This window comes from Dama dama, chromosome 22 (genome assembly GCF_033118175.1).
Source record: "Dama dama isolate Ldn47 chromosome 22, ASM3311817v1, whole genome shotgun sequence".
NCBI classification, from domain to species: Eukaryota; Metazoa; Chordata; class Mammalia; order Artiodactyla; family Cervidae; genus Dama; species Dama dama.
In genome coordinates this window covers 45,725,249-45,739,118 of record NC_083702.1, presented here as the reverse complement: position 1 = coordinate 45,739,118, position 13,870 = coordinate 45,725,249, and the positions used below count along the sequence as shown (strand labels likewise).

General features: G+C 54.4%; 1 protein-coding gene across 2 annotated transcripts in view; it reads left to right on the top strand.

Annotated features, from left to right (window-relative positions):
- Window positions 1–13,870, top strand: part of TOM1 (target of myb1 membrane trafficking protein) — a 44,782-nt gene that overhangs the window by 4,680 nt on the left and 26,232 nt on the right. For both annotated transcript variants that reach the window (XM_061125413.1, XM_061125412.1), the window contains exon 2: window positions 12,408–12,492. In XM_061125413.1, coding sequence (XP_060981396.1) covers window positions 12,408–12,492 — 85 coding nt within the window. The remainder of the gene's footprint in view (window positions 1–12,407; window positions 12,493–13,870) is intronic.

Below are 13,870 nucleotides of genomic sequence, written 5' to 3'. Positions count from 1 at the left end.
TCAAGGTGCACTTTGGTGGAGGGCGGGTGCCTCTGTAACCAAAGGCTTGATGGCCACAAGTGCTTTTGTTTACTGAAATGGTGGGTGATGCTTTATCTATCAGGAAAGCTTCCAGTGGGCAGCAGCCTGTGGCTGAAAGGACCCCAGATAGTGAGTACTAGCTGCTGTTGACACAGCCCTCTTCTTCCAAGGATTTAAAAACCCATCCCAGGTATTCTCTGAGGACAGCTCTTGCTGGCTGTGTTTTAAGAACCCAATTTTCCACTTCCAGCTGTCAGCTCACCCCAGCACTTTGACTAGAGGCACAGCTGACCCAGGAGAGCCAGCTGCAAACAGCAGAGACTGTAAACACAGGCAGTGCCTAGGGACCACCCCCTTGTTGTGGAGCAGGAGGAAAGGTCAGAGCCTAAGACTGAGCCCTGGGGCGGACGGGAGAGGTGAAAAGTCAGGGAGAGCCACTCTTAGCCCTACAAAGGCCAAGCCAGGGGGCTCCCAGAAGGCATCATGGGTGGGAGACCACAGGCCCTGAGGGCTGCCCTTTGGGGAGCAAAGAGTGGAAACCAAACCGGACATTCAGGTGCTGTCAAGGGGTCACCAGGCTAGGTGGCAGGAGACCTGGGTCCAGCTCACGTTCACTCCTGACTGCATCTCTTTCCTTCTCACTGCTTTCTGTTAGGGGCCACATTCTCCCTCATTCACAGAGGACTGAACAGCTGAGGGGACAGTGAGGACGGGGGGAGGATGATACTAGAGAGAAGAAAGAAACGGATGGGCGCTGTGGAGGGGTGATGGAACTATTCCATGACTCCAAGGAGCTCCGTGCCAGGACGGTTCACAGCAGGACTGGGTGCGTTGTTTGGTAGTGAGCTCCCCAGCACTGGAGGTATGGAGTGGGGGGAGGCTGTAAGGAGGCTATTGTGTGGCTGGCAGGGTAAACTTGACCAGGATTTGCAAACTTTTTCTGTAAAGGGCCAGAGAGTAAATATTTTCAGTTTTGTGGGCTGTAGGGCCTGTGCTGCAATCTGTTGGCCTCTGCCCTCAGAGCACGAAAGCAGACAATGTCAGTGAAGGGACGTGGCTGTGTTCCAATCAGACTTCACTTATGGACACTGAAGTGGGAATTTCATGTATTTTCATGTTATGAAATGATCTTTGGAATTTTTTTTCAACCCTTTGAAATTGTAGAGACCATTCTTAGCTTGTGGGCCATGCAAAAGCAGACTCCTTTTGGCACATGAGTTTATAGTTTGCTGACCTCTTGGCCAGAGGCAGAATGATAGAGGACAGTGTGCTTCAGAATGGGGTCCCAAGGCATCCCTGTTAGAGATACTTGAGAATGCTCCAACTCTGGACCTCCTGAGTCAGAATCTCTACCACTTCCCACTCTTTGCTATGGGGAGCCCTTGCAGCTTGAAGCTCCGATTCTTTGATCTGGCACCAGGTTAGAACCCAAAATCTGGGTCTTAAGGATAACAGGGACTAATATCTAGAAAGGGCTTTGAGTCAGATGGCCGCATGGGGTGTGTTCCTGGGTCAGACCAGGTGGTCCAAATCCTGGTTTATCCATCATCTGCTTTGTTACCTGGAGCAAGTTACTTAACCTCTCTGTTCTCCAATTTCCTGTCTAAAAAATAAGGATAATAATAGCAGGGAGCAGTCAGGATTGGGAGGTTCAGCCATGTAGGGAGGTTCTCATATGGTCACGTCGTGAAGCACTTGGCCCAGTGCCCACCAGACAGTAATTGTCCATAATTGTCAGCTGTTGTGATTTTCCCCAGGTCTTATCATCATTACTGGGGCAGAGTCTAAGGTTGCTGGGGAGCCAGGGTGTCCACTTAGGGCCCTGGCCCCAGCACGGCCTCTGTCTGGTCTTGGTGTTACTGGGAATGAGCAGTCGCAGACTGGGTGGCAGCCACAGTCGCAGACAGGTCAGGTTTCAGGCTGTGGGGTGGAGCCGGTTCTCACATGGGAATTAAAGCCTTTGCCTGACCCTACAGATGGAACTGGTAAATAGGTTTTGTTCCCTCCCTGAGCTCAAAGAAATAAGAGTAAAGTCCTGGATTTCCGCCCTTCTGGTTACAGAAAAAAACAAAAACTCTCAGTCTTCTAATTAGCCTGGGGCCATCACTCCATGAAAAGCAGGAGGATTCAGGACAAGTTAACTCTTTACCTCCTTATCACGTAAGTCACTGCCTAAGCTAGCTCTCTCCGGATTTCTGCCCTTTGTGTCCCACCTTTAGTTTTATTTTCGTAGTATTTTCCTTTTGTTCAGTTACCTTTTTAAAGTTGGCCTTATCCTGTGTAATTACATCCTGAAATCATGACTTTGACAAGCTACTCGACATTAAATAGGCAACTCTAAAAATTTCTTTATGTTTGTTCATGAGCCCACCTGATCCCAGGTTTGCTCGTGATCCCAGGTGGTGCATTTCAGCCACTCGGATGTAAGCAATCTGAATAGGCTCAGAACACAGACCCTGCATCAGAAGATTTGGGTTCAAGTACCAGCTCCTCCCCTCCCCAGCTATGTCCCCAGGCAAGTGACAGAACCTCCAAGGGGATTGTGCCTGCATGGACATGGAAGATTTGAGAACTGGTAGAGACCCCAGGGTGCCATGAAGAGCCAAGCAGCTGTGCAGGAGCCATGGGGAGGAATTGGGCTTCACACCTGCGGGGAAAGCAGAGAAGGGAAGGAGGGAATCGGGAGGGAGGAGCCAGCCAGTCACAGAGACTGCGACCAGGAGAACCGAAGGCCAGGCAGAGATGTCCTCTGTTCACCTGGAACTTGGAATACACTGATGCAGGATAAACCCTGGTTGATTCCCTTCGTGTGTCCGTTTTGGCCAGGTCGCGGTACCCAGATATTTGTGGTTGTTGTTTAGTCACTAAGTTGTGTCACCTCCTTTGCAACCCCATGGACTGTAGCCCACTAGGCTCCTCTGTCTAGGTGATTCTGCGAGCAAGAAGACTGGAGTGGGTTGCCATGCCCTCCTCCAGGGGATCTTCCCAACCCAGGGATCAAACCTGCATCTCCTGCACTGGCTGAGCCACTAGGAAAGCCCACACAGATATTTAGCCAAACATTAATCTAGATGTTTCTGTGAAAGTATTTTTTTTAGATGAAATTAACATTTAAGTCTGTCTTTGAGAAGAGCAGATTACCCTCTATAATGTGGATGGGCCTCATCTGACCAGTTGCATAGAAGAAAGACTGGCCTCCCCAAAAGATGGGATTCTGCCAGCAGATGACCCTGGACTTGAACTGCATCTGTCTCCTGCTAGTCTGTCCTGCAGATTTTGAACCTGCCAAGCCTCCACAATAGCACAAGCAATCCCTTAAATCTCTCTATAGATAGATAGGTACATAAATACATACATGCCTACATATGTCAGTAACATCTTTTGCATTCATGAGTTGGGGGAAGGAAAAAAGAATGTCATATATGCCTTGGCCAGCCCCTTCAAACCTCTGTTTTCACAGTTTTGCTCCTTCTTACCTGAATAGTTTTTCAAAAGCCCTCCTTCAGCAAATTGGAATTTTCTCCAGTTAGGTACTATAGTTAGCTGTATCAACTCTAAAATTGTGGGTTGCCAAAGTTATGCCTTCTGCGAGGTATTTTCGAGTTCCTCTTGTGGCCTGTGGTTACAAAATGGCAGGGGAGAGGCAGCCAGGGTTGGGGGAAGGCTGGCTCAGCAACTTAGGAGAATGATCGAGCTTTCCATGTTGGGTCTGGAAAGAGCTATTCACTGGAAAGTGGGCTTCAGGACGGTTTGCTGGCTGGGGCGGGAAAGAATGGCTTCTGCATGTGTGTGATTTGAAAAGCTATTTTTGGGGGGATGCTTGAAATTTCCAAGCAATGATTTGGGGGTTGATATTTCCAGTTGGTAACGTGTGTTTGGGGGCTGACTGTTGTGCTGGGTGGGACGCGGAGCACATGAAGTGCCTTCTCTCGTTTCCTCTGAGGGTCGGTGCTTTAGTTATCCTTTCCTCTGTTCTGCCGGAGGGGAACTCGGCACAGAGAGGTTAAGGAATTCACTCCGGTCACACAGTCAGCGAGTGCTCCCGTCAGGACTTGAACTGGGATTTGTCTGTGTCCAGATCCCACTCTCCTAATTTTCCCACCTCATTGCTTCCCCTTAGAATTGACAGGGACCTGGCGGGTTTCTTTTACAGTGGAAATGTGTGGGTCCAGAATCCATGTAGTTTGAGTTTGTTTGTAATTCTTCTTTCTGCATTTCTCCACCCACCCACCCCCAACCTTTAGCATATTGCTTTCCTCCTTCTGCTGGACTGCACATAACAGAGCACAGTTAGCACCTCCCAGCACTGCCTCTGTTACCGGGAGAGGAAAACCTTCCCTGGGAGCCACCAGAAAGTTCCACTAACGTCAGAGGCCAGTGCTGGGTCACAGGGCCTCTTCTGACTGCAAGGGAGATTAGAACACCTCAATAGAGGACACCAGTGGAGAGTGTCTTTCACAGCAACAGACTCTGTAGGGGTCAGGTCCACACAGTGGAGTGAAGAAACATCTAATGTAGTCACAGGGTGAGTTAGCCCGGATACCGCCTCCCATGTGGACAGGTGCGTGAGTTTCCACACTGCGTTTCCAGGAGGACAGCTCAGCTGGCCAGTGTCCCAAGGGGCTGATGGGAATGGTGAAGGCTCTGGAGGTCACGTCAGAGTGGAGTGGTCACAGGAACTGAGGATGTGGTGCGGAGGTCAGGTTAAAGAGGGCTGTGGTACTTTTTAGGGCTTCCCACATGGCACTAGTGGTAAAGAACCTACCTGCAAGTCAGGAGACATAAGAGACACAGGTTCAATCTCTGGGTCGGGAAGATCCCCTGGAGGAGGACGTGGCAACCCACTCCACTATCCTGGCCTGGAGAATCCCATGGACAGAGGAGTCTGGCAGGCTACAGTGCATGGGATCACAGAGTCTGATAGGACTGAAGTGACTGAGCACACACGCAAGGTAGTTTTTAAAAGTATTCATAGGACTGGGACTTCCTGGCAGTCCAGTGGTTAAGACTGCACACTTCCAATGCAGGGGTCAGAGAAGTAAGATCCACGCGGCACGGCCGAAAAAGTTAAAAAAAAAAATTAAAAGTTCATAGGACTGCCAAGTGAAGTCCTACACAGCCACTACTAAAGGGTCTACGAGGGCCAGAGGGTGGGAGTAGTTCATTTAAGTTAAAGTGCTCTAAGGGCTTATTGTCCTGGCGAATATGGCCTCATCCTTCATTCAGTCATTCATCAAACATGTCCTGCAGGTTTTTCACAGGCCCCGTCATCCAGCCTGGTGTAGAGAATTCCATGACTCACAGTCTCCACCCTGGAGCTCACAGCCTAATGGAGGAGACGGAAACAAAGCAGTAAATACTGCAGTCACTGTAACACTGAACAGAGCTAGTAGTCTTGTCTGCGCAGAGTCCTGCTGGCCCAGCACAGAGGCAAGGCCCCATAGGAAGCAGGGCCCAGGTAGAAGGCCCGGGCAGCGGAGGAGGAAGTGGGGAGAAGACCAGTCTCCACACCACATCCACCACCAAGCTTTGGGGTACCCTGCCTGCATGTGACAGACAGACACCCAGCCGACACAGCCGAGCCCCGCAGACACCCCATGCTCCCCAGGGGTCAGGACTGGGTGGCTTGACCACTCCTGGACTGGGCACTGCTAGTGGGTAGCAGGGTTGTTGTTTTGGGTGGGGATGAGGGAGGAGTTGCTAGGGGGCAGGCCAGGGGTGTCCATGCCCGATTCCTTCTGTCCTGCTCCGAGGACTGGTCTTCCGGGCAGTTTTCATCACTGCCCTTCTCCTCTGGCTGCCCCACTCCCTCCGGGACCCTTAGCCCACCTCCGACTCCGGGATCTTTCCTGGTCTCAGAACAGCCTTGTCTTCCTCCCTCGGGCCCTTCAGACCGACCCTCAAGCCCCTTGTGTCTCCTCTTCTCCTCTTCACCCCTGAGGTTTCATCTTGGAGTCTTTCATTCAGCTCTTCCTCTCCCAGGAATGTCCCTTTTCATCTTTTCCAGCCCAGCAGCTCATGCTCTGTGCTCAGCCCAGACAGTACCTCCTCACTGGAACCTTCCCGGTTCCTCCTGCAGGTGCTGACCCCTACCCCCGGCTCCCCAGTGCCCTGGACTGACCTCAGTCACATCACTTGTCCTTTTGCACTAAACACATGCCTCCAGCTGTTTTCACTGACTGCTGTCGGCCTCCCCAAGGGCAGGGATTCTGTTCTTCATCTTTGCCCCTCTGGCACCTGGCGCAGGGCTGGACGAATGGGAGCCGCTCAGAGTGTGTCGTGGGAGGGAGAAGAGAAGGGCAGGAAGAGGGCACCTGGGAGGCAGTGGGGAGGTGGACAGAGGGGCAAAGGGGCCCTGGGCCAGGGATGGAGGCAGAAGTGGGTGGGAGGCAGCAGGGAGCTGAGGGGTGGGTACTACTTACAGCGGATTCCAAACAGCCTTTCATTTCACTCACAACTATTTCTGTGTGTCTCTTAAGGGTATGGAACAGGAATCGTACATAGAAACAAATGAGCCATAATCACAGTACCATTACACGCTTTAAAAAAAATGATGCTGGTGTGTTTTTTAAAGCCTGAAAACAGTAAGGACCAGAAGGGAAATCTCCTCAAGGGTTCACCATGGTTCCTTTGAGCGATATGAGTAGGTGGCCGATTACACTGGAAAGGTGACAGTTCCTGAAGGTGATCTGTGGGCACCCTCGCAGGGGAGCTGGTCATAGGAGGAAGATCTGGAAAGAGGACCCGTGGGAGCTCTGGGTAGATCCGATGCCTCATGTCACTGCTTGCTTGATCACGGTCAGCTACCTCTCCTTCTACCCAGGTCGGTGAGCCCTGCCCCGGGCCTGGTCATGGTCAAGGTGGGACTTTAGCTGTTGACCTCACCCTTTAAAACACTTCATTACTGTTTGCAAACCATATTTCATTTGAATCTAGAAAGAAAAGTCTACCCACTGAGTTCTGACAGGTCGTTATTTGTAAGCCACATCCCAGCAGCAGAGGGGCTCAAGAGTGGACAGGGGAGCTTAGGTCAGTGACACACGAGGAATCTTCCCCAGGACACGGTGGGGCGGGTGCTCAGCACGACCTGGGGTGGCGAGGTGGCCTGGAGCCTCGGCTGGTCCTTCCCCAAACGTTGGCTGGACCTCTGCTCTCCGTCCCGCCAGAGGGTGGGCCCGGAGAGACAGAGATATCCCCAGAGCTCGGCATGCAGTGGGGCAGGTGGGAGCAGAGCAGTGGGGAGCGCACAGGTCCGGAGCTCCCGGACCGGCTCCGCACCCCCACCCTCCACTTCTGGGTGTGGGTGTGAGCTGTCCCCGCACGTGCTGTGGGCTGTAGAGGGTGCGTTACAGTAACTGCAGTATTTACCTCCTTGTCCCCGGCTGACGGGCAGGAAAGGTCTGGTCGCTGTCGTCCACAGCGTCATGCCGAGGGGCAGGATGAGCCGGTCACGGCTGGAGTCTGGAGGCTCACTGCGGGGCCAGCCCTGGGCTAGGGCCTCACAGGCCCTCCCGTTGGCACATCTGAACCGCACCCCCCGCACTTGTCTCAGCACCCGCACTTTTCTGTCCAGGCGTTTTGCCCTTCTGTGATGCCACTGTGGCTGCCCCCCAGGCTGCAGACTTCCTGAAGGCAGGACCTGGCCGGCTCTGCTCATCCGTGTCTCCCAGGGCCCAGATAACACGTGTTCAGTATGTCTGAGAGGCACGCAACCTAGTAGCTGAGAGACTCTTGGGGTTCAAACCTCCGCCCTGCAGCACGCACGCCGCACGGCCGTGGGTGAGCCACTGGCCTCTCTGTGCCCCTCGGTGCTCCCACCCTCTGCCGGGGGCTGTGCTGAGGGCAGTGTGGAGCGCTGTGCTTGGTTGTGCTGAGAAGCCGGCAAGTGGTGGTGGTGAGGGCTGAGGTCTCACCATCACCTGTGACCTGGTGCCTACCTGGAGGGGAGCCGGGCGCCCCAAGCAGAAGCCCTGATGCGTGAAAGAACCAGGCCAGCCGAGGGAGGGAGGAGACCACAGCAGATTGTGGCCAAGCTCGGCCTCAGATGTCCCTCTCAGCCCCTGAAGAGATCCGGTTTTCAACCCTCGGGCAGTGGGGTGTCATGGACAATATTTAGACAGAGAAGAGCGCTGGTTGGATTTATGTTGGGAGAGGAGAGTGTGGAGGTGATGGTACAGGGCTGGGTGGGAGACAGGTCAGGAACCAGAGCTGCGACCGTGATGACGGAGCTGGGCACCTCTGAGACACGTTGAGCAGCCGGGCCCGTGAGGACCCAGAGACGGAACGTGCAGGATGGCGGGGAGGCGGCTCTAGGCTGCTGCCCTCAGGCTGACCTGGCAGGAGGTGGTCAGGGGGATGGGCACCCACAGTGGTGACCACAGGTCCCCTGAGCCCCACAGAAGTGGCCTCCTGCGAAGCAGGGCTTCCCCCATGGCTGAGAGCGTGGGCTCTCCAGAAACCCAGGGTGCCCCAGGGTCGAGCAGGCTGGCTCCAGGGGCCTGCAGCTGGAGACTGTGGTGGCCACTGTCTGCTGCTCTCAACCCGGGTCATGGTCATGGGACTCAGCAGTGACCTGCCGCTGCTCTTCAGCTGACGCACTGCACATTGTCAGGCCAAAAAGTCCCATCTCCTGTGTGGGAGGCCGTCTTCTTCCAGCTTCACAGATGAGGAAACCAAGACTCTGAGGCTCAGATCCTTGCCCGGAGTCTCCGAGTTCCGAGGTGAGGCCAGGCTTGTCCCACTCCAAAGCTGTGCCACCACTCTGACTGTGCCGGCACCAGCCCCTCACAGAGAGGACAGACTGCTGAGCAGACAGACGGACGCCCCAAGATCCCCAACCTCCACCTGCCCGCCCAGACGGCAGCAGGTGATTCATAGGGCCCTGCTTCCTCAGGAGCTGGGGGACAAGGGTAGGATCACCCCAGGGCCTCCAAAGGTCACGGCCAACAGCAGAGAGCTCGGGAAGTCAGCTGTCATTCTTTTGGAACTAGTAACCATTGTCAGTGTTTTTATTCCGCCTTCTTAAAATAGCCAGCTGAGTTACTTCTGTGGTTAAAACTAAAAACAAAACACACATCCCCAGATTCCTGTGGGTTTAAATTTCTGCCTTTAATGGAGCATGCCTACCCCTTGGACCTTTTTTTCTTTTCTTTTTTCTTTTATCTTTATTATTATTTTTTTAAATCTTCTGGTCAAGCTGCTCAACATCCGGGATCTTAGTTCCCTGACCAGGAATAGAACCGGTGCCCCCTGCATTGGCAGCACAGAGTCTTAACCACTGGACCACCCCACCAGGGAAGTCTCTGGACATCTTTACTGAGGAAGTCCTAGAACTGTCCCAGTCCTGATGGGAGGGGTCTGGGCACACCTCCCTTCTGCTGGAATTGCTCAGATGTCTCTTGTCTCCCTTCTGCCTCTTCCTCACCTCCTACCTGCTCAGACTGACTGCAGCACCCCCTTTACTCCAAACCCCCTACAAAAAGCTCCATCCTCTGAATGGCTCCGCCCATGGCTGGCACTCAGGACTAAAGAGCTTGGCCCTGTGCTCAGGTTGGCATCTCGCGCTCCAGGGGTCCCACTGCACCAACCCTGGTTCCTCAGGATGGCTTTCTCTCTCTCATAAATATCCCATCTGCCCCCTCAACATCCGCTTGTCTTTCCAAAGTGATCATAATCCCTTCTGAGACTTTGCAGCTCTCTCCCCCAGGAGGAGGGAGGTGCCGTGGTTTTCAGCAGTCCCTGGGGGCAGTCATAGGGAGGAACCAATGGAGGAACCACTGAGGGCTGCTGGTGGAGCCAGGGTCCGGAAGGAGGGGGCAGATGGCCTGAGTGGTCTGGGCGCATCCTTCTGGAAAACCAGTCCCTGGCGCCCGATGGGGGGTAGGGCGGTGGAGCCATAACCACCCTCCCTCAGCACCGTGCGACCTCTCCATGTCTCAGCTTCCCCATTAGTTAGACGAGGGCAGTAGTGACCACGTTATGGGTGCCAGGGCCTAGTCACCTTCTTTATGTGAACAGCTGGGTGTTACCTAGCAATATAACTTGGGAAGTGAAAATATCACCACTGTGGAAGAGCCTTGTGGGTCCAGCAGGGGGCTAAGGGACCTTTGAAGGATTTGGGACTGGAAGGACACAATCACTTTCAAGTTCCAGAAAGTTCACTCTGGGTTAGCATGGAGGACGGGTGAGGGGAGCGAGGCAAGGGTGGGGAGGTGGCCTGGCTGGCAGAGAGCAGGGCAGGGAAGGGAGAGGCTGGGATGGAGAGCGAGTCCAGGGCTGGAGCTGGCAGAACTCGGTGGATCATTAGAGGCAGTCAGGACTTGGGTTGATGAGTCCTTCCCGCCCAGGGACTGGGGGTCACTGAGATGTGGCTTCTGAAGGAGGTGCTGTTCTGTGTGGTTGATCAGCCACTGCCCCCCAGACCCGGCCCTCCCCTGCATCGGGGTCACTTGTCAGCTCTTTTGGTTCTTCATATGTGGTTCAGTAGGCATGTAAGTCCCAGGGGTAGGGCGTGTGGCCCAGAGAAGCCACACCCAGGACATACTTGTGGGATGAGCAAGTCCCTCTTCACCCTTTTAAAGGGAGCCCTTTGTCATTCCCTCCCACAGCCCTAACCCAGGAGCCAAGCAACCTGCCTGCTGCCAGGTCCATACCTGGATGCCCAGCTGTCTGGCTCATGACCTGAGCTACCCAGGCCTCCATCTAGCCTGCAGGACCCAAGGGGGCCCCAGGGTGGAGCTGAAGTCAGGCCAGTTTCCAAACGAAGAGCATGGAAGCCACTGTTCTAGGGATCTCACTATGCCAGCCCAGCCCAGGCTCTGCCCCAGGATAGGACTGCCTGCTGGCTGGAGGAGAGCCCTGACCAGTCTCACAGAGCCTACTCATCTGTCCCGAGAGCTCGGCCTCTTTGAGTACCACAAGGCAGGGACCATGTCCATCTGTCCACATTGCATCCCCGCTGCCTAGAGCAGGCCTGGCATGTCACCCCCTGAGCACGGTGGTGCGGGAACCTCCCCTGCACCATCGTGTGTAATAAGCTCTAGGTGCCTAGTCCATCGGGGCTCCTGGGAAACACCCCACTGTGCAGTGCCCGGGGATGCACCGAGGCTACAAGCAGGGGTGCTCCTGGCCTGGAGCAGGGCTCTCAAGCTGAGAACTCAGCCATGATGGGGGATCTTGACTAGTGTCCTAACCACTGATCCAACCAGTGGTTAACACTCATGCGTGTGCTTGACAGACGCGCAGGTGTAACATGCAGGGCAGACTCTCGCCTGAGACGAGCAGGATATGTGCGCTCTGCTGCAGCTTCTTTTATTTATTTATTTTTTTTTTTAGCAGCTTCTTTTAAAGCTAGGTCTGTGTGTGGATGGAACCTAGAAGGTGCAAGGTCAGAGAAAACAGGCAGTGTGACACAAGGTTGGCACTTCACTCTTGAAGAATATTTTTGAACATCCTAGGATTTTCCCTTCCTGTTTGCTGTCCCAGCACCTCTCACACTAGAGCACACTTGGCAGATCTTACAGCAAAGGCCCTCTAAACACAGCCTCACTGGGCCTGGAGAATCTTGTAGCCAGCTACCTGGAGACCTCACCCTAAGATCCAGACAGACAGGGTGGTTGTATACCTTTGTGAATATGCTAAATGCCACTGAAATGGTGAATTTTATTTTGTGTGACTTTTGCCTCAATTTAAAAAAAAAGAAAAAGACCCATCACCACTCACGAGCACCCATTTGGCACCAAGTACCTGTCGATGCTGGTTTGCATTACCAGATTCCCCTGGGCGGTTCTGCGGGGCGGCTCGGTGTCCACCTGTCTGTAGATGAGCTGACTCAAAGCGGGAGGCCATGGACAGGTCTTTTGGTAACAGAGTCAGGATTTAAAACCCCGTGTCCTTGGCTCTGGAGCTAAAGAACATCGCTGGGAGATTTGAGAGGAAACTGAGAGAGGAAAAGGGAGCTGGGGGCAGGGGAGGCAGGTGGATTGACTCTCCATTCGATGCCTTTTTGGAACTTTTTACACTTTGAACCTAAGAAGGGTTTCCAAGTCCAAAGATAATTAAAAAGTCAAGAAAGAACACTTATTTACAAGCATAAAACCAAACCCTGTCTCTGTATTGTCATGTCAAAAACAAGCAGTCTGAGGCCAGGCCTCTGAATCCATCTGCTTGCCCACATGGTAGACTCAGCCGGGGCTTCCCTTCTGGCCTCGCATGGCTACTATAGGAATTAAGAGACGAAATGGGACGATGAAGGTGACTCCATATACATGGTGCTGGCCCACCTCGGTGCCCAGAGAGCAGGCGCTGTCCTCCCCACTCCCGCTCTCTGAGTTTGTCCACCTGGGACCCCTGCACACCCCCTGTGACCTGTGATTTCTTGTCCTCAGAGAAAGCCACGGATGGCTCCCTGCAGAGCGAGGACTGGGCGCTCAACATGGAGATCTGTGACATCATCAATGAGACCGAGGAAGGGTGAGGACCGTGGCGGGGGAGGGAGGCAGGAGGGGCGGCCACTGCAGATCATCTTAAACATTTCAGAACCGTGATCTAGTCTGACCATCTCATCAGGTGGGTGAGAGGCCCAGAGATGCCGGGTGGGCAGCCAGCCAGCTGGCCCCTGGGTGCTGCCCACCCAGTGGCCGCAGCACAGCCAACTTCCTCTTGCAGGGACATTACCTGCGTGGCATCTTCACAGGACAAAGCCAGCCAGAGGCTCTTAGAATATGGAGGTGGCCCCGAGCCCCCTCTGCATGCCATGGGCGGGACTATGCATCAGGGATGCCTAGCTTCCCCTGTGAGCAGGGACAGACTTTTGTTTCCTTAAGATCTGAAAGCAGCACGGAAGGTCGGGATCACAGGGGGGCCAGTGAATGTGCAGCAGAACCGAGAGAGGCTGGGCAGAGTTAGTGTTTCTGGAGCGTGGGGCACGGCCTCCTGCTTGGGGTCAGGGCATCCCAATGAAGCATGTGGTGTGGGGGAGGCACCGTGGTCCCAGCTCCTGGGCTCTGACTAGCATTGCTCACGGGCGTGTGACCTTGGGCAAATCACTGTATACCTCCCCAGGTCTTTGTCTTCAGAGACAAAGCTCTTTTCTGTCCAAGGCCCTGAGGGGAACAGAGAAGGGGACAGGGTCACTGTCCTCAGGAAAAACCAGGGATGAGGTGGGAGGGGTGTGATGACCACCACCGGAGGAGCTACCAGAGGAGGCCTCTGTCTGGAAAATGAGGCTCGGCAGTTGTAACAGGCTCTCAGCGCTCCCCCTGTTTCTCCCTGCGGTGGTCCAGTTGCCCTGTGAGGGCTCCCTCACCATGTGGAGGGAGCAGATGGACAGCACCCACCTCGGAGCCAAGAAGGCTGTGGGCATCTGTGGCACACAGTCAGGGCCAGTCAGGAGCGCTCAGTGGCTGCCAGAGCCTTCCACTTCCCCGGCCGTGTGCCCTGGGCTCGCCAAGGTGCTGGGAGAGGACACGCCCGCCTGCATCTGGACTCCTAAGTGTGGAGGAGAGGGGTGGGCAGGTGGCGGGTCCACCGAGAGAAAGGACTGAGACAGAAAACCTCATGGAGCCCGGTCGTGAATTTTGGGGCTGGAGGTCACTGCCGTGTCTTTAGAGAAACAAGTCCCCATCTCGCAGTAGACATTGGCAGAACTGGGGTCATACTTGTTCAGCTGCAGTTGATGTGAGTACCTCCTGAGTTCCAGGCTCTGCCCAAGGCCCAGGGGATCCAGCAGTGAGCGGGGCAGACATGACCCTTGACTTCACTGAGCTTGTCATCTAAGCCTTTGTCTGTTGTCTGCTGCCACCTTGGGTTGCGGCCTTCTTGTCGTCCCCTTTGTGCCCTGGCGGGGAAC